The sequence below is a fragment of the Tamandua tetradactyla genome, chromosome 7 (assembly GCF_023851605.1).
Source record: "Tamandua tetradactyla isolate mTamTet1 chromosome 7, mTamTet1.pri, whole genome shotgun sequence".
In the NCBI taxonomy this organism is placed as follows: domain Eukaryota; kingdom Metazoa; phylum Chordata; class Mammalia; order Pilosa; family Myrmecophagidae; genus Tamandua; species Tamandua tetradactyla.
The window spans coordinates 22,732,699-22,758,199 of record NC_135333.1 but is presented as its reverse complement, the minus strand read 5'-3'; the positions used below and the strand labels follow the sequence as shown (position 1 = coordinate 22,758,199).

Genomic DNA, 25,501 nt, shown 5'->3' with positions numbered 1-25,501 from the left:
GGCCCCACCCGGCCACCCCTCCCTTCGACTACCTTCCTCCAGCCCCAGCTCTCCCCCGCTCGCATCTCGGCTAGCCCGAGTCCGCCGAGACCCAGCAGGGCCACCCGTTCCCGCGGCCGCCTCCCGGGCCCCGCCCCCGGCCCGCCCTCTTTGGGGTCGTGGCGGCAGGGAGGAGGGGCCGCCCGCCGGGCCCCGCGTGCGTGGCAGTCTCCCCCGGCTCGGCTGGCTCGGCCTCCCTTCCCGGGAGGCGGGGTCGGCGCCGCAGCGGCGGCAGGCCCCCTCCTTCCTCGCTCCGCCCGGCCTCCTTCCTCGCCCGCCCTTTCTCTCTCTCTCTCTCTGCCCTTCCGACGCCTGCAGCGCCCGCGTGCCGCTTGCCCAGCCCCGGGGGGAGCCGAGGAAGTTTCCCGGGCCGCGCGCCCCGCTCGCTGTCTCGCGTCCCCGCCTCACCCGCCGCCGCGCCCGCCATGCCCTCAGCCAAACAAAGAGGCTCCAAGGGCGGCCACGGCGCCGCGAGCCCCTCGGAGAAAGGCGCCCACCCGTCGGGCGGCGCGGATGACGTGGCGAAGAAGCCACCGCCGCCGCAGCAGCCGCCGCCGCCGCCGCACCCGCCGCAGCATCAGCAGAATCAGGCGCACGGCAAGGGCGGCCACCGCGGTGGCGGCAAGTCTTCCTCCTCCTCCTCCTCCTCCTCCTCCTCCGCCGCCGCCGCCTCGTCCTCGGCGTCCTGCTCGCGCAGGCTTGGCCGGGCACTCAACTTTCTCTTCTACCTCGCGTTGGTGGCCGCCGCCGCCTTTTCGGGCTGGTGCGTTCACCACGTCCTGGAGGAGGTCCAGCAGGTCCGGCGCAGCCACCAGGACTTCTCTCGGCAACGGGAAATGCTGGGCCAGGGCTTGCAAGGCGTCGAGCAGAAGGTGGGTACCCCGGCCGCACCAACCCTCTTCTCACGGGGTGCGCCCCCCTTGTGATCTCCGGGCCAGCCCCTTCGGCCTTCCTCAGCCCCCTGCAGGAAACGGCCGCCCCTCCTCCGCGGAGGTTATCTCTGAGCCACATAGGCCCTGGCCCGGCCCTCGAAGGCTTCCCTTCTCCTCGACTCCTTCTTTCCATGGCAGACCCCAGACCCTCTTTGTTAAGGGCCACAGAGGAATCGGCCCCCAAGGATCGACCGCCGGGAGGAGAATTTGCTGGGAGGGGGGAGGTGGGGGCAAGGGCCTGTCAAAGGACATTAGCGGTGACCTGTAAGGAAGCCGCAGGCTCTCAGGAGCCCATTCTTTTTGTATTAGGAACCGCTGAATGGGCAGAGTTGTCTGAAAGGGAGGTTGGAAAGGAAGCCGCATCCCTGCAAGCGTCGGGCAAGGCCACACCTCAGCTCTCCCAGTGGGGCACGTGTGAACCAGTTTTTAATAGACCTGGAGCTTGGAGGAAGGAAAAGCTAGTATTATTTATTTGCGAGGTCCAAACTAAGTATTATATACCTTCTGGTCCGTTGTCCTGTATTGAGCCAATATATCTATGCAGATACTGGCAGTAGCATACTTCAGCCCTAGGGCGAAGGAATAGCTGAAAATACTAGGTATACTGGTGAATAATAGAACCAGACACATTTCTGTGGTGTTTATAGGGCTTACTCACATATTATCTAATCCTCATAGCAACCCTGGGAGGGAGATGGCACTGGCAGTTTTGACTCCATTTTCTAGACCAAAAAAATTGAGGTTTAGAGAGATTAAATGAATTGACAGCTACTCCCAGCTGGTGAGTGGCAGAGCTGGTGAGTGGCAGAACTGGTGAGGATGTCTGGCCCACTGGCCTTTCCAGTCTACCACACTGCCCTTTTTGGTTCCCAGGGACCAATTGCAGGCACGGATGTACCAGCTGTCCCTCAGCCCAACATTGCTTGGCTTCCACCCTCCTGTGCTTTTCCGAGACCTTCCATCCCAGTTCCCCTCCTCTGTCTTGCGCTAATTTCATTGCTCAAGGAAAGTCGATTGCATGACTGAAACAAAAAATCCCGCCACTCTTGAGCCCGGAACCGCTGCCTCCTTTTCCCAGCGTGCTGCCTGTCCTGCCAAATTTCTCTGTACTTTTGTTGAGTATGCAGGACTAGGAATTTCCTCTGAAGTTTGGCAGAGCGACTGGAATGAGTCAGCCTGCATAAATGCTGCGGGCCAGGGGAGGTGACTTTTCTAAGGGAATGAAGTAGGCAGAGCTGCTTTGCCTATCTTGAATGTCAGATGATTCTTCAGAAAATAGACTGCCAGGGCATAATCACAAGCCTCTCTGTTTCTTCTCTTTCATCTTCCCACATCTTAATCAATCATAATATTTATGGAAGTCTGATAGTCATATGGCTCCTTGTGGAGGATATGAAGGCGCAAAAGGTAGGGCCCTTGCCATCACACAGAGGGGGTGAATCAAGTTTATGGAGCAGCTTAACAAGTTAAGGGGTCAATTGAGTAACCTAGTGTAGGAGTTGAGAAGAGGGAGATTGGAATTGCCTAGGTCTGTATCCCTGGTAGCAGGTCTGTATCCCTGCCAGGCCTATAGTTGGTTGATAAATGTTGAGGGAAGAAATATGAACGACACACCAACGGCGGACTATCTTGAACATGTCTGAGGGTCAGGAAGTGGCTCCCCTACCTCTAGCAGAGTGATCTTTAGGGGTAGTGAGAGAGGAGGTTGGAAGTTGAGGCCAAAATAGGGGCAATCTTGAATCCAGATTGAAAACGTTTGGGCTTCATTATCTGTGCTTCTTGTACTACCCTTTTTCTCTTTTCTGTTTCTCACCCTTTCCCCGTCATGGCTATGTACAAATTCCTTTCTTCTTTGGGGCTCAGTTTTCCCCTCTACACAATGAGAGGAGGGTTGAGCTCAGATTTTTAAGAATCTTCATAGCTCTAAGACTGTTGAACTAGTCTTTAATTCAATCTGAATTTCTTTAATTAAGGGATTGAGGCTAGCATGCCTGATCTTTATTGAGCACTTTTTATGTGCCAGGCTGTATGGTAAGGACTTAAAAATGCTTCATTTCTTTTGATCCTCACAACAACCCCAAGAACTAATTGCTTTTATTATCTTCCTTTTGCATATGGGGAAACCAAGGCACCAAGAGGTTAAGTAACTTTGCATGGTGACATGGCTACTAAGTGGCAGGACCAAAATTCAAACCCAGGCTTTCTAACTCCTAGAACACTCTTAACTACTCTGCCATTCATTTTGTTAACTTTCCCAGAACTAGCAGAGTATATAGTAGGTGCTCAATAGATGCTTGTCCCATTGACTTGGCACTTGTAACATGCTCAGAATAGCATTAGGGTTTGGCACAACATGCAGCCATTTCAGAGTCTGTCTGCACCTTTCGGGGGCCACCATATAAGAAAGTATTTTGCATTGAGAAGGGAAGGATGACTGGTCTTCTAACAGCTCAAGTTTGAACTGCTTTTTAACTCTGAGTCTTGGTGGAAAGTGGGGTTTGGTTATTTGTAGGGAAATATACTGACGGTGTTATTATTAATTAGTACTCACCATGGCCCAAGCATTCTATTAAGTACTTTGCAGCCACTATTTCAGCTCCCCCAGCCACCCTCTGAGGAAGGTACCATTTATTAGCACCTGAAAGGAACGCTGAGCCTGCAGTGGTTATGTTTCACATTCTGGGTCACACACACACTGTAAGTGCTGGAACTGATTGGAGTCAGGGCAGTCTGACCCTGAACACTCTACTCTACTGCTCTGCTGGGTGCCACCTGGTGTTTCATGTTCTTCAGATACTGTCGGGAATTGGATGAGGCCCCAGTCTTCTAAATGGTATAACGCAGGAGAGTAGCTGGCCTGTCATTGCTCAGAAAATTCAGCAGGCACAAATGCAGATGGGTCCAGAATTTCAGAAATGTTGGCAGTTCACTTCTAGGCTCTGGCAGACCCCTTGATACTAAGCTGGGCACCTGCATGGTACCCAGTGATTCTAGGAATAGGTTTAGGCTTGGTGGAGAGATTTAGTGAGACTGGGAGCTCTTTGTGGAAGAGTGAGTTCATTAGGTGTATTTCTAGATAAGGAGTCAGGGGTTCAGGTTTAGGCGTCATCTCCTCCGTGTGCTCAGTATACTTTCAACGTGCCTCTGCCCAGGCATCTCGCCTAGTGGTTGAGAGCTCAGGTTCTGTAACCGAACATTCTGGGGTTTTGATGCTTCATTCTGGCACTTGCCAGTCATGTGACCTTAACTCCCTACTCCTCCATTTCCTCGTGTGTAAAATGGAGATCTGTGGGAGTCCCCAACTCGACGTTATTGTGAGAATATAGTAAGATAGTGTCTGTAAAGTATTTTGCATGGTTTTTGGTGTACAGTAATTGCCCAGCTCATTGTCAACCATTGCTGCTTTTAGTGGGCTATTTGTTCCTGAGGGCGGGGAGCCTATCTTAGTTATTATTTTACTTCTAATATTTTACCCAGTAGCCCTTACCCAGTGCCCACCCTTAGTGGTTACCCCATATATGTTAGGGGAGCAGATGCATCCAATGTAAGTTGCTTATAATGATTTCTTTGCACCTAAGATGAACAACTCATCTCACCTCACCATCAAGAGGGGGGCACTTTCTGTCTTCTTCTTTTTATAGAGATGGGAGTGGGTTTGTTTGGTTTCATCCATAATTTGGTTTTATCCTTAATTTCTGATCCAGTTCCCTGTACCATTTGTACAGAGCCAGCCTCTGGATTAGAGGTTCCAGTCAGAGATCAGGGTGATAAATGGACCCATTGGTTTCCTTCAGGCTTTGCTCTGTTAACCCGATTCATTTGGAAAACACTGGATGCACAGCTGCCGTGTCGCTCACCTGCTGATGCCTGTTTTGACTGCTGTGCTTGTAGCAGGCAAATAATACCCTGATTTAATAACCTAGTTTCAGAGATGAGCCTCTCTCCAGGACCCTCTCACAGTGTCCTTTATGACTCATGTTATATTTGGTTGGGCAGGGAAATTGTCTAATATTCTGAAGTCCCTGGAAATTTTATTCTAATCTGTTTTAAAATCATAGATGGGTAGAGCCAGAGGGGAGTTCAGCAACTTCTTTTATAGATAAGAGACCTGGGACTACTTGGTAAGAGAACGCAACTTATTTTCAGTGCTCACAGCTCTGGTTATTGGTTTCACTGGAATTAGAGCCCAGATGTCCTGTGCACATTCCTGTTGTGTTTTCAGTTTATTCCTCTGCCTTTCAGCTTTGGCCTGAGGCTAGTACTAGGAATCTCCAGACTTAGAAAACACTAATGAAGTGAGGCTGTTGCTGGTTAAGCATTCACTGTGTGCTAGCACAGTTTCAGCTCTTTATGTATATTCATTTAATCCTCACAAGAAAATCCTGTGAGTGAGGTATTGGCTTTGTTCCTATTCTGCAGGTGAGGAAACTGAGGCACAAATAGGCTAAATAACTTGCCAGAGAGCGCACAGCTAGGAGGTGTGAGAGCTAGGATTTGAGCCTGTGCAGTCTGGTTCTGAGCCCATGCTATTTTATTTTGTAACTTCTTATTGTAGAAATTTTTAAGCATAAACAAAAGGAGAGAATACTATAATGAGCCCCATTTTCAATAATTGTGGTTGTTTTGTTTTGTTTCTCCCTTCCTCCTTTTTTGCCTGGAGTATTTTAAAATTTAATCTCAGAGTAACATACTCATTTACCCAAATTATTTTAATGTTTATAAAAGATATGAATTCCTCCCCTCTCTTCTTACCGTCCTTTCCCTTTTCTCTCCATTTCTTTTTCCTTTCCCTACCCTCTCCTTGTTTCTTTTAAGGAAGCAGTATTATATCTAGCAAAATTAATAGTAATTCCTTAATATCATCCAATACCAGTCCATAATCAGATTTCCCCAATTCTTAAAAAAAAAATGTTTTTTTTTATAATACTTTGTTTGAATCAGGGTCCATAAAAGGTCCACACATTACATTTGATTGGTAAATTTCTTATCTGTCTTTTAATCTATAATAATTTCCCTCTTTCTCCTTTTTAAAATGCCAGGTAATTATTAAAGATTTCTGTCATTTGTTCTGTAGAATTTTCTACATTGTGGATGTGACTGATTGTATCCTTGTGATGGTGTTTCACATGCTTCTCTATCTTGCATGTTATCTGTAAACTGGCAATAAGAGTTAGAGATTTAGTAGATTCTCGTTCTTTTTCCTTTTTTTTTTTTTCTGTAAGGAGGTGTCGTAGGCGGCATTGTGTGCTTCCTCTGGCATCACATTGGGATAAAACCCAGGTTATTAATCATCATCCCATGCAGCTTCTTCACCTAATAAACCAGCTCCTTGGGGAGTTCCCAGGTCAGGTTTTGTTTAGGATAGAACTTACTTACAATAAATATGTAGTGGAAAAATAAGGTCACAATGTGTTCAGAAAGCCAGAGAATGCTAAGAGGTCCTCTGGTCCTGGTGAGGACACTGAGGCCCAGAGAGGACAGTGTGGCTTGTTCAACGCCACACATCTAAAGAGTAGTGAGCAGAGCAGAGACCCAGATCCTGCCTCTTACCTCCCAACCCAGTGTCTCCCAAGATTTCTCCAAACTTGTGAGACTCTTTCATTTGCAAGCACCAGAAACCTAACTCCAGCTAGTTTGAAGAGAGAAATTACTGGCTCAAACTAAAAAGTTGAAGAGTGGATTCCTCCAGGGATTCAAATGATGTCTTCAGAACTTGATCTTGCTCTTTCTGTTCTGCTTTCCTCAGTGCAAGCTTGATTTTTTAGGCTGGTGTTCTTTCTGCTCTGGTTTGAGTGGCTCTAGACTAGCAATCTCAGTGGAAAAAGCAGTTTTCCTTCCCAGTAACTTTAACAGAAGTCCTGGAATGACTTGTTGGCTTAACTTGGGCCACATGGCCATCTATAGATTAATAGCAATGGCTTGGGCTGTGGGTGGGCTGGGGAGGAGAGATGGAAAATGCTGATGGGTCAGGTGGAGTTTGTAGACCTACTCCTGGAGCACTTGGAGGGAAGGGTCTCCTGGGGCTGGTCCCCCAAACCACATGATTTGTGTGTGAAAGGGTAGTTGTCCAAAGGAAAACTGTGGTGCCATTCTGGAAGAGGAGGGGTCTGGACGTTGGGCATACTAGAAAGTATAACTCTGTAGTATAACATTCATCAGCTCTTCTCAGCAGTTAACATCTGGATTTTGGTTCCAGGTGCTGTCTCTGCAAGCTGCGTTCAGGACTTTTGAATCCATCTTGAGGAGCTCTCAACATAAACAAGATCTCACAGAGAAAGCTGTGAAACAAGGGGAGAGTGAGATCAACCGTATCAGCGAGGTTCTGCAAAAACTCCAGAATGAGATTCTCAAAGACCTCTCGGACGGGATCCACGTGGTGAAGGATGCCCGAGAGCGTGACTTCACATCTCTTGAGAATACGGTGGAAGAACGATTGACGGAGCTCACCAAGTCCATCAATGACAACATTGCCATCTTCACTGAAGTCCAGAAGAGGAGCCAGAAGGAGATAAACGATGTGAAGGCAAAGGTTGCCTCTTTGGAAGAATCTGAGGGGTACAAGCAGGACTTGAAAGCCTTGAAGGAAGTTGTGAAGGAAATACAAACCGCTGTGAAGTCCAAGGACAAGGACATTGAGGCCCTGAGAAGCACCCTCCAGACCATGGAGGCTGATGTGTACACAGAGGTCAAAGAGCTGGTGAGCCTCAAACAGGAGCAGCAGAAGTTGAAGGAGGCAGCTGATTCGGAGCACCTCACCTTGCAGAGCCTCAAGGAGAAGGTTCTCCAGTCAGAAGAGTCCATTTCCCACCTCCCAGAGGAGATGAGGAGACTCGAGGAAGAGTTACACCAACTCAAAGCTGAATCCAGCAGGCCGGAAGGAGACAGAGTTTTCAAAAACTCCAATGCCTTAGAAGCGCTCCAGGAAAAGAGCCAAGGATTGGACTCCAGGCTCCAAAATGTGGAAGATGGAGTCCATTCCATGCAGACAGCTTCTGCACGGCAGACAGAGAGCCTGGAATCTCTCCTGTCAAAGAACGAGGAGTATGAGCAGCGCCTGACAGCCCTGCAGGAGCACGTGCAAGGGCTGGGGTCCTCCTCGGAGGTAGGCAAGGATGGCTTGGCCAGCTCTGTGAGGAGCCTGGGGGAAGCTCAGCTCTCTCTCTACACCGACGTGGAGGAGCTGAAGAGAAGCGTGGGCGAGCTCCCCAGCACTTTGGAAACGCTCCAGAAGGTGCAAGAGCAAGTTCACACGCTGCTCAGTCAGGACCAAGCCCACGCAGCCCAGTTGCCTCCTCAGGACTACCTGGACAAACTGTCTTCTCTAGACAACCTGAAATCCTCAGTAAGTCAAGTGGAATCGGACTTGAAAATGCTCAGGACTGCTGTGGACAGTTTGGTTGCGTACTCAGTAAAAATAGAAACCAATGAGAACAACTTGGAATCAGCCAAGGGTTTACTAGATGACCTGAGAAATGATCTGGATAGGTTGTTTGTGAAAGTTGAAAAGATTCATGAAAAAGTTTAAATGCATTGTGCGTGCAGGGTGCAGAGTTACAGTCCAGTTTCTCATGACCAAAAAAAATGTGTTGTTTCCTCTCCCAACCCCTTTGTGGCCTCTCCCCAATTTCTTCTCTCCTCTTAAAGAGCAGAGAGCCACCTGGAAAACCAGGACATTGAATTTCTGTGCCTGGTTAATTTATTTACAATTATTACCACACACTCTCGTTTCTTAAATATTTTACTTCTGTTTTTGGGTGGCTTCTTGAAGGCCCAAGCCCTGTGAATCAGAGGTGGGTTTCAAAAGGGATGCCTCCCGCATCAGAGAACAAAGATAGCTGCTTCAGCCAAAGGTTAGCAGAAGTATATTAATCCTAATCTTAAAAAAAAAAAGACAAAGAAACAACAATCCCCAAACAAACAAACAAACTGTCTGGTTAACAGATTTCAAATAAAAAAACAAGGGACGGGGAGGGGGGACTTTTCTTTCTAATTGTTTTAAGAAAAATTTATTTTACTTTTTTTTTTTTTAATACTTCTGGTTGAAGTTTTCATGAGCTGTCCACTCATTTTTTGTCTTCCATTTTAAACTGGTTAAAACTCATAAATGTCAGCTCTTAGTTGGTGTTGGAAAGGGGACAAACCCCCTTGGTCTTTAGTGTGCATCTGCCAGCTACTTGAGGGTCACCTCCCCGTGGGTGGGTGTCTTTTCCATTCCTGAATCATCTGGTGATAATCAAAGGCAACTATGCAAAGAATTCAGATGGTTCTGGAAGTTAAAGCACAAACACTCCACAGAGTCCCTGGGGGCCTGCCTGTGTCACCTCTTCTGGTTGGGTCTCAATGCATAGGTTTAGACTCCCCAAAAGAGGAGTCCTGGGATTCTTTCAGGAGATGTATTATTCTCTCATAAGCGCTTCACAAAGGAATGGGGTGGTTCCCTGAGGAATGCAGCCTGTCTCTTTTCTATTTTAACAAGATGTCCATGAAGAGTTTTGCTGTGGGAGCAGACCCCCATCTGTCAGTGAACAAAGTGTGCACAGCACTTCTGTAATTGTTGGCTGTATCCTTTTCCCTTTGAGCTGTACTGTTCTTTAATGGCTGTCTCGCCCTCCAAAAAAAGAAAAAAAAAAAAAAGAAATGAAAAAAGAAAAAAAAGGTTTGTTTAGTTTACTGTGAAATGAACTGTATGGCTTATTTACAGTATTTTTAATTCTTAATAAAACATTTGAACTTTGTTAGGACTTTTTCCAGAGTGATGGCTTTTTTCTTTCTTTCTTTCTTTTTTTTTTTTTGCATGGGCAGGCTCCGGGAATTGAACCCGGGTCTGTGGCATGGCAGGTGCGAACTCTGCCTGCTAAGCTACCATGGCCTGCCCAGAGTGATGGCTTTTTGAGAATTTAGTATTAAGATGTATTGTATTAGCATGGAGTATTTCAGTATTAGAAAATAAGTTTTCAGTTTTAAGACTGTTCTTTCCAATCTTAGAACCAAGATGGCCTTGCTGTTGGGCATGGGGGCTTACTTTTGATTGACTCTTCATGGTTTGTGTATAGATTATTGATTGTCTCCAACTGCTGCAGCTGAGGGTCTCCATCCTGACTCCCTATTAGAATCTTCTAGAGAGCTTTAAAAAAATGCCTGGGCCCCATCCCCATGGATACAGATTCTGTTGGTGTAAAGGTTGGCACTGGCATTTTAAAGTGTCCCTCGCTGATTCTAACTTGCAACCAGGGTTGAGAACTACCGTCTCAGGTCATCCTCGTGACCTTTGGCCCTACTGTACACCTGGCTGTGTCTGTGTTGCTTGCCTGGGTTGCCCAGCATCTCCCACCTCATGACAGACTTTTTTTTTAATGAGGTCCTTGTGTGCCAGTTGTGGTGCTAAGCCTTTCCCAGACCTCTCTTTATTCCTTCTAGTACTCATCTAAGGTAGGTGGCATCATTCCCTGTTTTGCAGAGGGAAAACAGGCTGAGAAGCAGTGGACATCATGCAAGATCATTAGCCAAGAAGTGGCAGGGCTGACTTGAGTGTAGCCCCTGCTCTTGACCATGACTACCCTGTGTTCACCTCCTGCAGCGTTCTGCACCTTCCACCTGCACAACCCCATCTGGACTGACCTGTGGAGCACCTGCTGCCTGCTTATGGCCTGCTTCAGAGCCTGAGGCTACAGAAGCCTGGGTCCTATTTTCTTGCCAAGGGAGTAGAAGTGCCTGGATCTGAGGGCATATGTAACTTCTTACCCTCCCTTCAGATTATAAGGGCCGCTCATCTCTGAACTTTGTCAGTCCTTCTGGGTCCTTGAGGCATCATCCCCAAGGACTTCACGACCCCGAGTTTACTGGTTTTTCCTAAAGCAGTTTGCAAATCAGGAAGGGACCTCTTATAGGTGTTGGAAATGTTCTTTATTTTAAAGTCTAAGAGTTAATATGTCTTAATAACTTATTTGGTCTCATTTTGGGAGGATGCCACACAGCATAAGCCCCCATGTATGGGGAAAATTGAATTCTCCTGGGTCTCCCAGATTAGTTAATTGCATTGGACATATTTGTTCTTCCTGCCATCCCAATGTCCCACTAATCTGCCATCTCTAATCTCAGACTATGAAGTTCTCTTAGTTTTCAATAGATCCTCACTTAATACTAGAGTAGAGAATATCTACAAATGTCAGGGAAATGATCCACTATAAAGTGAAGTGGTGAAAAGAAATAAAAGGAATGTGTTTTTGCTAAGCTGCTCAAAGCAGATACCATGAAATGTGTTGGCTTTTAATTATGGGAATTAATTAATTTACAAGCCCAACGTTTTGAAGCTGTGAAAATGTCCAAATATAGGCTTTCTTCCTGAAGCCTGGCTACCAGCTATCCCGGACTCCTCTGTTACATTGCAGGGCACATGGCAGTGTCTGTTTATCTCATCCTTCTCTTCCAGGTTTCATTGCTTTCAACTTCTTGCTTCCATGGTGTCTCTCAGTCTCTCTCAGGGTTAAGACCCACCCTGGGCCCTGCTTCTAGTTACGGTAGGTGTTCACCCACAGGAATGGGTTAGATTCAAGAACCATTATTTTCTGGAGTACATATAGCTCCGAACCACCACAGAATGTGTTACAAATACATGTATTTTTCATAGTAGGGCAGTTAGAGATAGCCCCTGCTCCAAAAACATCCCAGTTCAGTCTTGTTTGTCCATGTGTCTGCTCAGTCATTCATTGACCAAACATTTAAGTGTATAGCCAGATATTTTGCTATGCTTCAGTGAAATAAAGATGCACATGACAGGATCCTTTTCCTCAGAGGACCTATAGTCCATGGGGGCGACAGTCTTGTAAAATGACCTGTATCAGAAAGAATCACAGGTGCTATAGCCAGGTGTAATAGGAACCAAAGGGTGGAGTGGCCATGGGTTAATCACCAGTGGTTACCCCCTGTGGCTGGGGTAGTTAGGTCAGGTTTCACAGCCCCTAGGGAAGCCCTTGAAGTGCTTCCATGAGTGTTGGAAACCTTCAGAAAACATGGAGCTATCCAGCCCTTCGAACAGAATATTCACAAGCTGCTGAAAGTGTTGATTAAGCTGTAGATGATCCGGCACCAGGAAAGGAGCCAAAAGTGACACTCGGAAGCAGGGCTCTCAGCACGCTGGTGAGGAGATTGCTCCATCACTTACCCCATGACCTTGGGCAAGCCACTTAGAATAGCAACAATACTTACCACATAGAGTGGTTGCGAGAATTGAATGAGGCTGTGGATGGAGAGGGTTTAGATTAGCACAGCATTTGGTACATAGAGCTCCTGGGTGCACACATGTGAGCCATATCAGAGGATAGAAGATTGAAATACTTCCGTGCTAGTTGGTAAATCACCGCTGCCATTGAGTGCCCTCCTCACAATCCAGCAGTGAATAGAGTTTAATACCCTGGCATAGCAGGGGGCCTCCGGGACCCTGTTTCAGCCCCATGGCCAGCATTCATTTTGACTGATGGGTGCCCCTGTGTGCTGGTTTGAAAGATGTATGTCCCCTAGAAAAGCCATGTTTTAATCAAAATCCCATTTCATAAAGGCAGAATAATCCCAATCAATACTGTATGTTTGAATCTGTAACTAGATCACCTCCCTAGAGATGTGATTTAATCAAGAGTGGTTGTTAAGCTGGATTAGGTGACGATGTGTCTCCACCCATTTGGGTGGGTCTTGATTGGTTTCTGAAGTTCTATAAAAGAGGAAATATTTTGGAGAATGAGGTATTCAGAGAGAGCAGAGAAGAATGACATAGCCACAAGAAGCAGAGAGCTTACAAGCCAGCAACCTTTGGAGATGAAGAAGGAAAACGCCTCCCAAGGAGCTTCATGAAACAGGAAGCCAGGAGAGAAAGCTAGCAGACGACACCTTGTTCGCCATGTACCCTTCCAGCTGAGAGAGAAACTGTGACTGTGTTCACCACGTGACTTTCCAGATGAGAGGGAAACCCTGAACATCATCGGCCTTCTTGAGCCAAGGTATCTTTCCCTGAATACTTTTGATTGGACATTTCTATAGACTTGCTTTAACTAGACATTTTCTTGGCCTTAGAACTGTAAACTAGCAACTTATTAAATTCCATTTTTTAAAAGCCACTCTGATTCTGGTATATTGCATTCCAGCAGCTAGCAAAGTAGAACACCCTGTTTTACCATTAGTGTAATATGTTGAAATCCATTCTCATGAGCTCAGTGGTTGATGTGTGTGATGATTGGGTTCAGGTGTCAACTTGGCCAGGTGATGGTGCCCAGTTGTCTGGTCAGGCAAGCACTGGTCTAACCATTACTGCAAGGGTATTTTGTAACTGGTTGATAAACCATAAGACTGGTTTATTAAGTCATCAGTCAGTTGATTGCATATGTGACTGATTACATCTGCCATCAACTAAGGGTGTGTTTTCCACAAACTAGAGAATTCCATCAGTTGGATTTGATCCAATCAGTTGAAGACTTTTAAGGGAGAAGAGAGAATTTTCACTGCTTCTTCAGCAAAAGAGCCTCTCCTGTGGAATTCATCGAGACCCTTCATTGGAGTAGCCAGCCTCATTGCCTGCCCTACTCTTGCATCTCCACCATAGCATAAGACACCTTTATAAATCTCATATTTACAGGTATCTCCTGTTGGTTCTGTTTCTCTAGAGAACTCTAACTAATACAACTTGGTATCAGGAGTGGGGTGCTGTGGTTTGCAAATACCAAATATGTTGGAACAGTTTTTTACATGGATAAGGGGAAGACCCTGAAAGAATTATGAGGAGGTAAACAGGAAAGGCCAGGATTGCTTTGAAGAGCTTGTTGATAGAAATGTAGACCCTTAAGATACTTCTGATGAGGCTTTAGAGAGAAATAATGCATATGTTGTTGCAAACTGGAAGGAAGGTGACTCTTGTTTTGAAGTGGCAGAGAATTTGGCAACATTGTGTTCTGGTGTTGGATGGAAGGTAGAATTTGAAAAGGATGGACTGGCATACGTAGCTGAAAAAGCAATGAAAATTCCCTCTTCTCCCTTAAAAGTCTTCAAATGAATGGATCAAATCCAACTGATTGGATTCTCTAACTTGTGGAAGACATGCCCTGGTTGATGTAGATGTAATCAGTCATAGTTGCAATCAACTGACTGATAATTTAATGAACTTGCCTTTTGGTTTATCAACCAGCCACAAAAATATCCTTGCAGTAATGGGTAGGCCAGTGCTTGCCTGATCAGACAACTGGGCACAATCACCAGGCCAAAGTGACATCTGAACCCAACCTTGCAGTCCACCCCTTGTCAACTTGGCAATTGTACACATCACCTGAAACCATACTTAATCTCCAATTAGAACAAGAATAGACACATGTTTCACTTCATGATACTCAGCTGTCCTATGCACAACTGGAAATGTACTAAGTCTCTCCAGAATAAGTGCAACTCCTTAGGTGACATTCACTCTTAAATTTGATATTCAATAACTTAACTACTGTAACGTGATATGCTGGTTTGAAAGGATGTATGTACCCTACAAAAGCCATGTTTTAATCCTAATCTCATTTTGTAAAGGCAGCCATTTCTTCTAATCTCTATTCAGTACTGCATGTTTGAATCTGTTACTAGATCATCTCCCTGGAGATGTGACTCAATCAAGAGTGGTTGTTAAACTGGATTATTGGGTGGGTCTTGATTAGTTTCCTGGAATCCTATAAAAGAGAACAACAAGAGAGAAAGCCAAGAGATTCAGAGAGAGCAGAACGAAGCAGCCATGAGAAGCAGAGTCCACCAGCCAGCAACTTTGGGAGATGAAGAAGGAAAACACCTCCCAGGGAGTTGGAGAGGAAGCTAGCAGATGACACCGTGTTTGCCATGTGCCCTTCCAGCCAAGAGAGAAACCCTGACTGTGTTCACTGTATGCCTTTCCACTTGAGAGAGAAATTTTGAACTTCATCAGCCTTCTTGAATCAAGGTCTCTTTCCCTGGATGCCTTAGAGTGGGCATTTCTATAGACTTGTTTTAATTGGGACATTATCTCAGCCTTATAACTGTGAACTAGCAACTTATTAAATTCCTCCTTTTAAAAGCTGTTCTGTCTCTGGTATATTACATTTCTGGCTGGTAGCAAACTAGAACACGTGAACAATATAACTTATGTCATATAAGAAGAAAACATATTTGCTTTATGTAAATACAAATATAACAAAACAGACAGGAAATATTCATACCATCATAGTCCTCACTTCTGTAACCTGTCACATGGTCATAGTTCATATTTATCACTACCTTCTTCCACTACCCAGTCCATGTTCCCTTTACTTTCAGCAAGTACTTCAGCGGGCTGTGGTTCTTTGCCTTGTGGGGCGACCCAAATATTCATTTCTTAAGTTTCTGGGCCATTGGTAGTCCTGCCTGGATTGGGTTGTTATGGTTTTCCATTGACTTTAATCACAGGGCAGGGTAGTACTAAGAGACGTCCTAGGGGATCTCCTATGTTCCAGGAAAACTTTACCTCCCATAGTACAGTTGCAGTCCTGTTCTCCTTGATAGCTGGGATCAATCATCCCAGCCAGTACAATAATCCCCTTCCTTGCCTGCTGATTCAGAAGTATTAGAAGCCCAAAGTGGCCAAGTGCAGTCTTAACTTCCAGTTCAATGGAATCATTGTTATGTCTCCTGGTAGGAGCACTCCTCTTTTTGGAACTAAGACTTAGGCCAGCAGAGTTTAAGTTTTCAGGGACAGGAAGCAAAAATTTTTCTAGTGGATCACTAGAGGTGATAGGGATGGTGACACTCATTGTGTGAGACACTTTTATAAATCTGATATTTACAGACATCTCTTGTGGGTTCTATTTCTCTAGAGAACCCTGACTAATACAATGTGTATACTTTGTTTTAAAGAAATAACTATATGAAGAGGTGGTGGAATGTGAGTCTTAAAAGGTGAATAGGGTTGTCAGCTGGTCAGGAAAATGACAGGCAAATGGTCCTGGGTGTGAAATGGCCAGAGGAGTTGAGGCTGGAACAGAGAGAGTAGAGGTGGGCATGGAGTAGAGATGGAGATAGGGCTTGATGGAGATGGGGCCAGGTCCCAGAGACCTTGTGTGCCATCCACAAGAGTCTGGATTGTAGTCTTAGAGTGACCAGGAGCCCATATGGTATTTATTTATTTATTTTTTGCATGGGCAGGCACCGGGAATCGAACCCGGGTCTCCGGCATGGCAAGACCATACGGTTTTATTCAGGAGCAGAAACATACGTGGAGCTGGCTCTTGGTTGTGCCAGCTTTGGCAGCCTTGGAGGAGAGCAAGACTAGGGACCAGCAGACCATTAGACCTAGTGGTCGAGGGGGGATCTGATGAGGGTTTGAACTAAGACAAAGGGCTTGAGGATGAGATTAGGAGCTGGACTGCAAGATGTTAGATGCTGCTGAAGGCATGCAGGGTGGGGGAGGGAGAGGAGTCTAAGATGATAGCTCTACTAGATTGAGGTAGGATATATGAAGGTAACTTGTGTTCCTGTCACCTACACAGAACCCATGGGACATCCAGGCCAGGAGCCCAGTTGATAGGCCAGCTTCCAGAGTTACCTGTCCATAGATAGTGTTTAAATTAAGAAAGTGGATAAAAGTGCTTAAAGAATTTGCAGGAAATGCAGAGGAAAAGATCCCACCACAAAATAATCACAGAGAAAGGAAGAAAAACAATGGGTAGTGATATTAAGGAAATCAAGAGTAGATTAAATATCCAGAAGAATATCCTGAAATATGCTAAATTGGGTCAACAGTCATAAGCAGAACAGACAAGACGTGAATATGCCTGTGAATAATGGTGTCCTGGCACCTCACACTCTAATGTCGATGATTGTTCACTTTATCAGCATTATTCTCCACCGTCTTCTTAACAAGCAAATTTATTCTTCCAGGAGAAGTTTAGACATCATTTCCTCCAGGAGGCCTTCCCTGACCTCCTGAATGGGGATAGGTTTGCCAGCTCGGTGGGTTTATGACACCAATTATGTTATTGCAGTTTTTTTTTTTTTCGGAAAAATGAAAGCTGATTTTTATTTTATCAACAGCCATTCTTTAAACATGAGCACGCCTACGTAATATTTTATGCCCACATCACAGTTTTTAACGTTAGTTAATAAAGATTAAACAAACATTAAGACATCTTTAGAAAAAAGGTCAAAATGCAAACTTAAAATTTTAAATTAAAGTCTTATTAATTTAAAAAAAAGTTTGTGTAGGGCACCATTTTGTACGACACAGTCAATTTAAACATTTTCATTTTGGCTGCACATGAAAAAAGTGGAATAGAAAATAAAGTCAGTGAGGGTTTTAAAATAGCAGAATAGGCAGTTTCACCATGCAGGAGAAGCAATATTAAATACTAATTTTCAAAACAACCCGCATTTAAAAATATTTAGTTCAAGTCACAGAATTTTTCCCAATAGAGACCCCAATGCAATGCATAATTAGCTGCCTTAGATGGCTTGTTTGAAAGGACACTATCCCTTCAGGGCTTAACTTTATAATTTGACACAGAAATGAATTCTTAAGATCAATAAGACACGATTGAAAAAGAGAGGAGAGGAAGAGAGGAAAGAAATAAAAAGCAAGGATAAATGAGATAGTAATTGCAATCACTAAAAAACTGTGCATTCTTAGTCATTGCAGATTACTGTCTTCTTTCTACAGTGGGTGCTTGTTTCAAAAGTTTTATTGCTGCATAAATTTAATTTGCTTAGAGGTAATCTCATCATTCAAATGTTTGTTGTATACCTGAGAGCATTTAGAAGACCTTCTACAGTATTAGGAGGCTGGTTCTTAAGAACTTTGATACAACCTTGCATATCAATTTTTGAGGTTTTGGCAAATCTCCTACTGGATGTACATGGTCCTAGAGTATTATGACCCCTGCCATGACCCTCAAGCAGAAGGACACTGTCTCCTCATTTGTGAATTGGCTTCTGTATGCCAGCTTCTTAAGCATGACTCTGCACACACTAGCCACGGTGCTTAAACAATCCATAGTATTTTCTATTGGTAAATTTTTATTCTCTGATACAAATTTTGTTGTTGCATCACTTAAGGTTTTCAGCATTGGAGTTGTCTCAGCATAAAACAAAGATATTTGATTTGCCAATTCATTATTTACTTCATTTTCTCCTTCTGCTGGAGCATTATTAATCCTGTTACGATTCAACGTTCTTTTGTAATAGCTGAAGTCATTCTGTATGGCAGGATTTGACATCTTGAGTTCATCAAACTGGAGTGTGAAGTGAAGAATTTCTGCAAACTGTTTAGCAAGAGCCTGCTTTTGCTCTAGATGCTGGATGGGAGAATGGGCTACTTGTCAAGGCTCCCAGAAAACCTCTTTTTTTTATTAACTTAAAAAAAATTTTTTAATATAACAACAAATGCAAACATTCTTAACTTTTGATCATTCTGTTCTACATATATAATCAGTAATTCACAATATCATCACATAGTTGCATATTCATTATCATGATCATTTCTTAGAATATTTGCATCAATTCAGAAAAAGAAATAAAAAAACAACAGAAAAAAATTCATACATACCATACCCCTTACCCCTCCATTTCATTGATCACTAGCATTTCAATCTAAATTTATTTAACATTTGTTCTTCCTATTATTTGTTTTTATTCCATATGTTCTACTTGTCTGTTGACAAGGTAGATAAAAGGAGCATCAGACACAAGGTTTTCACAATCACACAGTCACATTATGAAAGCTATATCATTATAAAATCATCTTCAAGAAACATGGTTACTGGAACACAGCTCTACATTTTCAGGTAGTTTCCTCCAGCCTCTCCATTACATCTTGACTAAGAAGGTGATATCTATTTGATGCGTAAGAATAGCCTCCAGGATAACCTCTTGACTCTGTTTGGAATCTCTCAGCCATTGACACTTAATTTTGTGTCAATTAGCTCTTCCCCCTCCCCAGAAGACCTCTTAATACTGCTTCTAACCTCTGAGAAAATTCATAAAATTTCTTTAATTTGCCTACTAGTGGAACAACTGCACTCTATGCCTTCTCTTGCAACTCCTTATCTGCTGATGCTGGATTGCCTCTCGTATTTCACGGCCAGCTCCTCCATATGACTGCAGGTCCTCCAGGATGCCTTCTGTATCTTTTAGTACTACATTCACCTGATTATAAATTTCCTTCTCAGATTCAATAGGCTGGGCGTTTTCAAAGTCAAGGAAAAAATTTGGCCCCTGCTCAAGGTCTGTGCATGTCAAAGCTTTAGGAAGATTCCCCATGTTAAAGTACCAGCTCTATGACTTTGAGTATGATAGTTAAATCTCTCTGGAACTCATTTTCTCCATTCAGTAAAATGGATATAATTACTATAACTCTCTCAAAGGGTTATTGCAGGGTTCAGTGAGATCAAGCACAGTGTCAAATGTCCCACACGTTCATTCACATCATTGCTTGCCTCATGTTTTCATTCCTTTTTTGTAGCAGAACAATATTCATTCATAAGTCTACACTATCGTTTGCCAATCTACTTCTCAGTCAGTGCATCCTTCAGCCATCATGGTCATAAAAGTGGAATCATACAATATCTTTCCTTTTGTATCTGGCTTATTTCACTCAGCATTGTCTTCAAGTCTCATCCATTTTTTCATGTGCGTTAAGATGTCATTTCATCTTACTGCTGCATAATATTCCATCATATGTATATACCACATTTTGTTAATTCACTCGTCTGTTGATGGGCATTACATTTATTTCCATCTTTTGGCGATTGTGAATAAATCCTGCTATGAACATTGATATGCAAATGTCTGTTTCTGCCATTGCTTTTGGCTCTTCTGGGTGTATACCAAGTAGTGCTATTGAAGGGACATAGGGCAACTTGATACTTAGTTTCCTAAGGAACCACCAAACAGTCTTCCATAGTGGCTGCACCATTACACATTCCCACCAGTAGTGCATAAATGTCCCAGTTTTTCCACATCTTCCCCAACAATTATAGTTTCCTGTTTATTTAGCAGCCATTTTTATAGGTGTGAGGTGGTATCTCATTGTAGTCTTGACCTGCATTTCCCTTTATAGTCAGTGAAAATGAACATCTCTTCATGTGCTTTTCAGCCATCTGTATTTGCTCTTCGGAAAAATGCCTACTCATATCTTTAGCCCATTTTATAATTGGGTTGTTTGTTCTTTTGTTGTTGAGTTGTATGATTCCTTTGTGTACACAGGATATCTAACCTTTGTCCAATATGTGATTTCCAAATTATTTCTCCCATTGAGTTGGCTGCCTCTTCACGTTTTTGACAAAGTCTTCTGAGGTGCAGAAGCATTTGATTTTGAGGAGCTCCCATTTATCTATTTTTTCTTTTGTTGCTTGTGGTTTGGGTGTAAAGTTTAGGGAGCCACTACCTCCTATTACTAGGTCTTGAAGATGTTTCCCTACACTTTCTTCTAGAATTTTTCTTATTTTTAGGTGTTTGATCCATTTCGAATTAATTTTTGTATAGGGTGTAAGATAGGGATCGTTTTTCATTCTTTTGACTATTGATATCCAGTTCTTCCATGCCCATTTACTGAAAAGACTGTTTTGTCCCAGTTCAGAGGATTTGGGGGCCTTGTCAAAAATTAGTTGACCATAGATTTTGTGGTCTATTTCTGCACTCTAGATTCAATTCCATTGATCAATGCTTCTGTCTTTGTGCCAGTATCATGCTGTTTTGACCACTGTGGCTTTATAATAGGTTTTAAAGTCAGGGAGTGTTAATCCTCCCACTTTGTTCTTCTTTTTTAGGATGCTTTTAGCTATTCAGGGTCTCTTTCCCTTCCAGATGAATTTGGTAACTAGCTTTTCCAAGTTTTCAAAGAAGGTTGTTGGAATTTTGATTGGTACTGTGTTGAATCTGTAGATTAATTTGCCTGCCATCTTAACTATATTTAGCCTTCCTGTATTGGTTAGGGTTCTCTAGAGAAACAGACTCAACAGGGAACACTCGCAAATATAAAATTTATAAAAGTGTCTCACGTGACCGCGGGAACACAGAGTCCAAAATCCGCAGAGTAGGCTGTGAAGCCGACGATTCCAATGGAGGGTCTGGACGAAATCCACAGGAGAGGCTCACCAGCCGAAACAGAAAGAGCCTGTCTCTTCTGAATCCTCCTTATAAGGCTTTCGATGATTAGATTAAGCATCACTCATTGCAGAAGACACACCCCTTTGGCTGATTACAAATGGAATCAGCTGTGGATGCAGCTGACATGACCATGTTTTAATTTTTGAAATGTCCTCATTGCAACAGACAAGTCAGCACTTGCCCAACCACCACTTGGCCAAGTTGACACATGAACCTGACCATGACACTTCCTATCCATGAGCAGGGAATGTCTTTCTACTTATTTAGATCCTCTGTGATTTCTTTTAGCTATGTTATGTAGTTTTCTGTGTACAGATCCTTTACATCCCTCGTTAAGTTCATTCCTAAGTATTTGATTTTTTTAGTTGTTATTTTGAATGGAACTTTTTCTTTAACTGATTCCTCAGGTCATTGCTTGTGTATAGAAACATTACTGATTTTTGCACATTAATATCCTACCACCTTGCTGTAGATTTTTCATATCCTTCCAAGTATAGTGTGGTAGTTAGATTCAGTTGTCAACTTGGCCAGGTGAACATACCTAGTTCTGTTGCTGTGGACATGAGCCAATGATATGTGAACCTCATCTGTTGCTAATTACATCTGCAGTTGGCCAGGAAGCATGCCTGCTGCAATGAATGACATTTGACTTAATCGACTGGTGCTTAAATGAGAGAGCGCAAAGTAGCACAGCGGAAGCAGCTCAGCATACCTCATCTTAGCACTTGTAGCTCAGCCCAGGTCTTTAGAGATGCAGAAAGAAGTCACTTGGGGAAAGTTGTTGGAACCCAGAGGCCTAGAGAGAAGGCCAGCAGAGACTACATAAGAAAGAACCTCAGTGGAAAGTTGTCTGCCTTTCCTTTGAAAAACTAACAAAATAAATCCCCTTTTATTAAAAGCCAATCTGTCTCTGGTGTGTTGCATTCTGGCAGCTAGAAAACTAGAACATACAGTATCATATATCTGCAAATAATGAGAGTTTTACTTCTTCCTTTCCAATTTGGGTGCTTTTTATTTCTTTGTCCTGCCTGATTGCCCTAGCTAGAACTTCTGGCATGATATTGAATAATAGTGGTGAAAGTGGGCATCCTTGTCTTGTTCCTAATCCTAGGGGGAAAGCTTTAAGTCTCTCTCCATTGAGTCTGATGTTGGCTATCAGTTTTTCATATATTCCCTTTATCATATTGTGGTAATTACCTTTGATTCTTATCTTTTGGAGTGTTTTTTTCAGAAAAGGATGTTGAATTTTGTCGAATGTTTTTTCAGCATCAATTGAGATGATCACATGATTTTTCCCTTTCAATTTGTTAGTGTGCTGTATTACATTAATTAATTGATTTTCATGTGTTGACCCATCCTTGCATTCCTGGTATAAACCCCACTTTGTCTTTTAATGTGTTGTTGGATTTGATTTGCTAATATTTTATTGAGATTTTTGCATCTATGTTCATTAGGGAGATTGGCTTGTAGTTTTCCTTTTTTTTTTTTGCATGGGCAGGCACCAGGAATCAAACCCAGGTCTCCAGCATGGCAGGCTGGTACCCTGCCTGCTGAGCCACTGTGGCCCACCCAAACAGTTTTCCTTTCTTATAGCATCTTTACCTGGTTTTGGTATCAAAATGATGTTAGCGTCATAAAATGAGTTAGGTAGAGTTCTTTTTCCTCAATTTTTGGGAAAAGTTTGAGCAGGATTGGTGTTAGTTTTTTTTTTTTTTTTTTTTTTTTTTGGAATGTTTGATTAAATTCCCCTGTGAAGCCATCTGGCCCCTGGGCTTTTCTTTGTAGGAAGATTTTTGATGACTGACTGAATCTCTTTACTTGTGGTTGGTTTATTGGAATCTTCTAGTTCTTCCTGAGTTAGTGTAGCTTGTTTGTGTGTTTCCAAGAATTTGTCCATTTCATCTAAGTAGTCTAGTTTGTTGGCATATAGTTGTTCATAGTATCCTCTTATGATTTCTTTTATTTCTTCAGGGTCTGTGGTAATACACCCTTCTCTTTCTGATTTTGTTTATTTGCATCCTCTCTCTTTTTTTCTTTGCCAGTCTTGCTAGTGGCCCATCAATTTTATTGATTTTCTCAAAGAGCCAACTTTTGGTTTTATTGATTCTATTGTTATTTTCCCCTCCCATTCATTTAATTCTGCTTTAATCTTTGTTATTTCTCTTCCTCTATTAGCCTTAGGGTTAGTTTGCTGGTCTTTCTAAAGTTCCTTCAGGTGTACAGTTAAGTCCTCGATTTTTGCTCTTTCTTGTTTTTTAATATAGGCATTTAGGGCAATAAATTTCCCTCTCAGCACAGCCTTTGCTGCATCCCATAAGTTCTGATAAGTTGTATTCTCATTTTTATTTGTCTCCAGATAGTTACTGATTTCTCTAGCAATTTCTTCTTTGTTGCACTGGTTGTTTAAGAGTGTGTTATTTAATCTCCATATATTTGTGAACGTTCTCTCTCTTTGGTGATTATTGAGATCCAGCTTCATTCCATTGTGATCAGAGAAAGTGCTTTGAATAGTTTCAGTGTTTTTAAATTTATAAAGATCTGTTATGTTCCCCAACATATGATCTATCCTGGAGAATGTTCCATAAGCACTAGAGAAGAATGTATATCCTTGTTTTGGGGTGCAATGAACTATATATGTCTGTTAGGTCTAATTCATTCATCAAGTTGTTTAACTTCTCTATTTCCTTGTTGATCTTCTGTCTGGTTGTTCTATCTATAGAGGAGAGTGGTGTATTGAAGTCTCCTACTATTAATGTTGAGACATCTATCACTCCCTTCAGTTTTGCCAATGCCTCATGTACTTTGGAGCTCCTTGACGGGGAGCATAAACATTTATGATTGTTATATCTTCTTGGTGAATTGTCCTTTTAATTAATATATAGTGTCATTCTTTGCCTCTTATGATGTCTTTACATTTAAAGTCTATTTTGACTGGTAATAGTATAGCTACTCCTGCTTTCTTTCATTATAATTTGTGTGGAACATCTTCTTCCATCCTATCACTTTCAATCTATTTGTATCCTTGTGTCTAAGATGAGTCTCTTGTAAGCAGTGTATAGCCAGATTATATTTCTTAATCCATTCTACCAATCTGTATCTTAAAATTGGTAAATTTAGTCTGTTAACTTTCAAAGTTATTACTGAAAAGGCATTTCTTGAATCTGCCATCTTATCTGTTTGATTTTATTTGTCATATTCATATATTATTTTCCCTCTTTCTCTTTTTATCCTCTAAGTTACCCTTATTGGTAGTCTTCAATTCTGTGCTCTTCTCTAGACCTCCCTCTCCTGTCTTTTTTTTTTTGTCAACTGGCAAAACTTCCTTTAATATTTCTTGTAGTGCTAGTCTCTTGTTGACGAATTCTTTCAAGATTTGTTTGTCTCTGAAAATTTTAATCTCCCCCTCTGTTTTGAAAGACATTTTGGCTGGGAACAGAACCCTTGGCTGGAAGTCTTTCTGTTTCAGGATCGTAAATATATCATACCACTGTCTTCTCACCTCCATGGTGCCAGTTGAATAGTTTGAACTCAGTCTTATGTGGTTTCCCTTGTATGTGGTAGATTGTTTTTCTTTTGCCCCTTCAGAATTTTATGCTTCTCTTCAACCTTTGACAGACTAAGTGTCTTGGGGAAGGCCTATTTGGATTTATTCTGTTTGCAGTTCATTGGGCTTCTTTGACTTGTATATTTATGTCCTTTATAAGGGTTGGTAAGTTTCCCCCCATTATATCCTCAACTACTCATCCTAGCCCTTTACTCCTCTCTTCTCCTTCTGGGACAGCAATGATTCTTATATTTGTGCTCTTTGTTTTGTCTATCATTTCCCTGAGGTTCAATTCAAATTTTTCTATCTTTTTTGTCATTTGTTGTTCTGAGTATTTGAAATCAGTTATCCTGTCCTCTTTATTGCTTATTCTTTCTTCTATCTCTTCAAATCTGCTGTTGTGTGCCTCTAGTATGATTTTTATCTGGTCAACAGAGTCTTTAATCTCCTTGATATGTTATTTTTCTATTTTTCTTTCAAATTCCTCTTTATGCTCTCCTACTGTCTTCTTGACCTTCTTTATGTCATTATCCATCCCACTTATTTTATTAAGTAGAGTTGTATGATCATCTTTGATTAGTTGGTCCAATGTTTGTGTCTCCTCTGGTGTTTTAATTGGTCATTAGGCAGGGCTACAGCTGTCTGCATTGTGACATTCTTAGTGATCTGTTGTTTTCATCACATGTAAATATCTTGATTGATTTACTTTGAGAGTTGGTTTCCTTCAGTAGTCTAAAGCCCTGTGTTTGTAGGGTGGATGTGGAGCAGGATGCATGGCACGGGGCGGGACACAGCACTGCAGTGACGCGTGGCAGTGTGGGTATAAGTGAAGGTTGGGGATGTTACACTGATGCCTGTGAAC

General features: G+C 42.8%; 1 protein-coding gene and 1 pseudogene across 1 annotated transcript; one reads left to right on the top strand and one right to left on the bottom strand.

Moving 5' to 3' along the window:
- Positions 1 to 312: 312 nt before the first annotated feature.
- On the top strand, positions 313 to 9,712 carry CKAP4 (cytoskeleton associated protein 4). The gene is made up of 2 exons (XM_077168602.1): positions 313 to 911; positions 7,168 to 9,712. The coding sequence occupies exons 1-2, from the start codon at positions 465 to 467 to the stop codon at positions 8,494 to 8,496; spliced, it is 1,776 nt and encodes a 591-aa protein (XP_077024717.1). The 5' UTR covers positions 313 to 464; the 3' UTR covers positions 8,497 to 9,712.
- Positions 9,713 to 17,670: 7,958 nt separating this feature from the next.
- Positions 17,671 to 19,247, bottom strand: LOC143689529 (CYFIP-related Rac1 interactor B-like; annotated as a pseudogene).
- Positions 19,248 to 25,501: the final 6,254 nt, after the last annotated feature.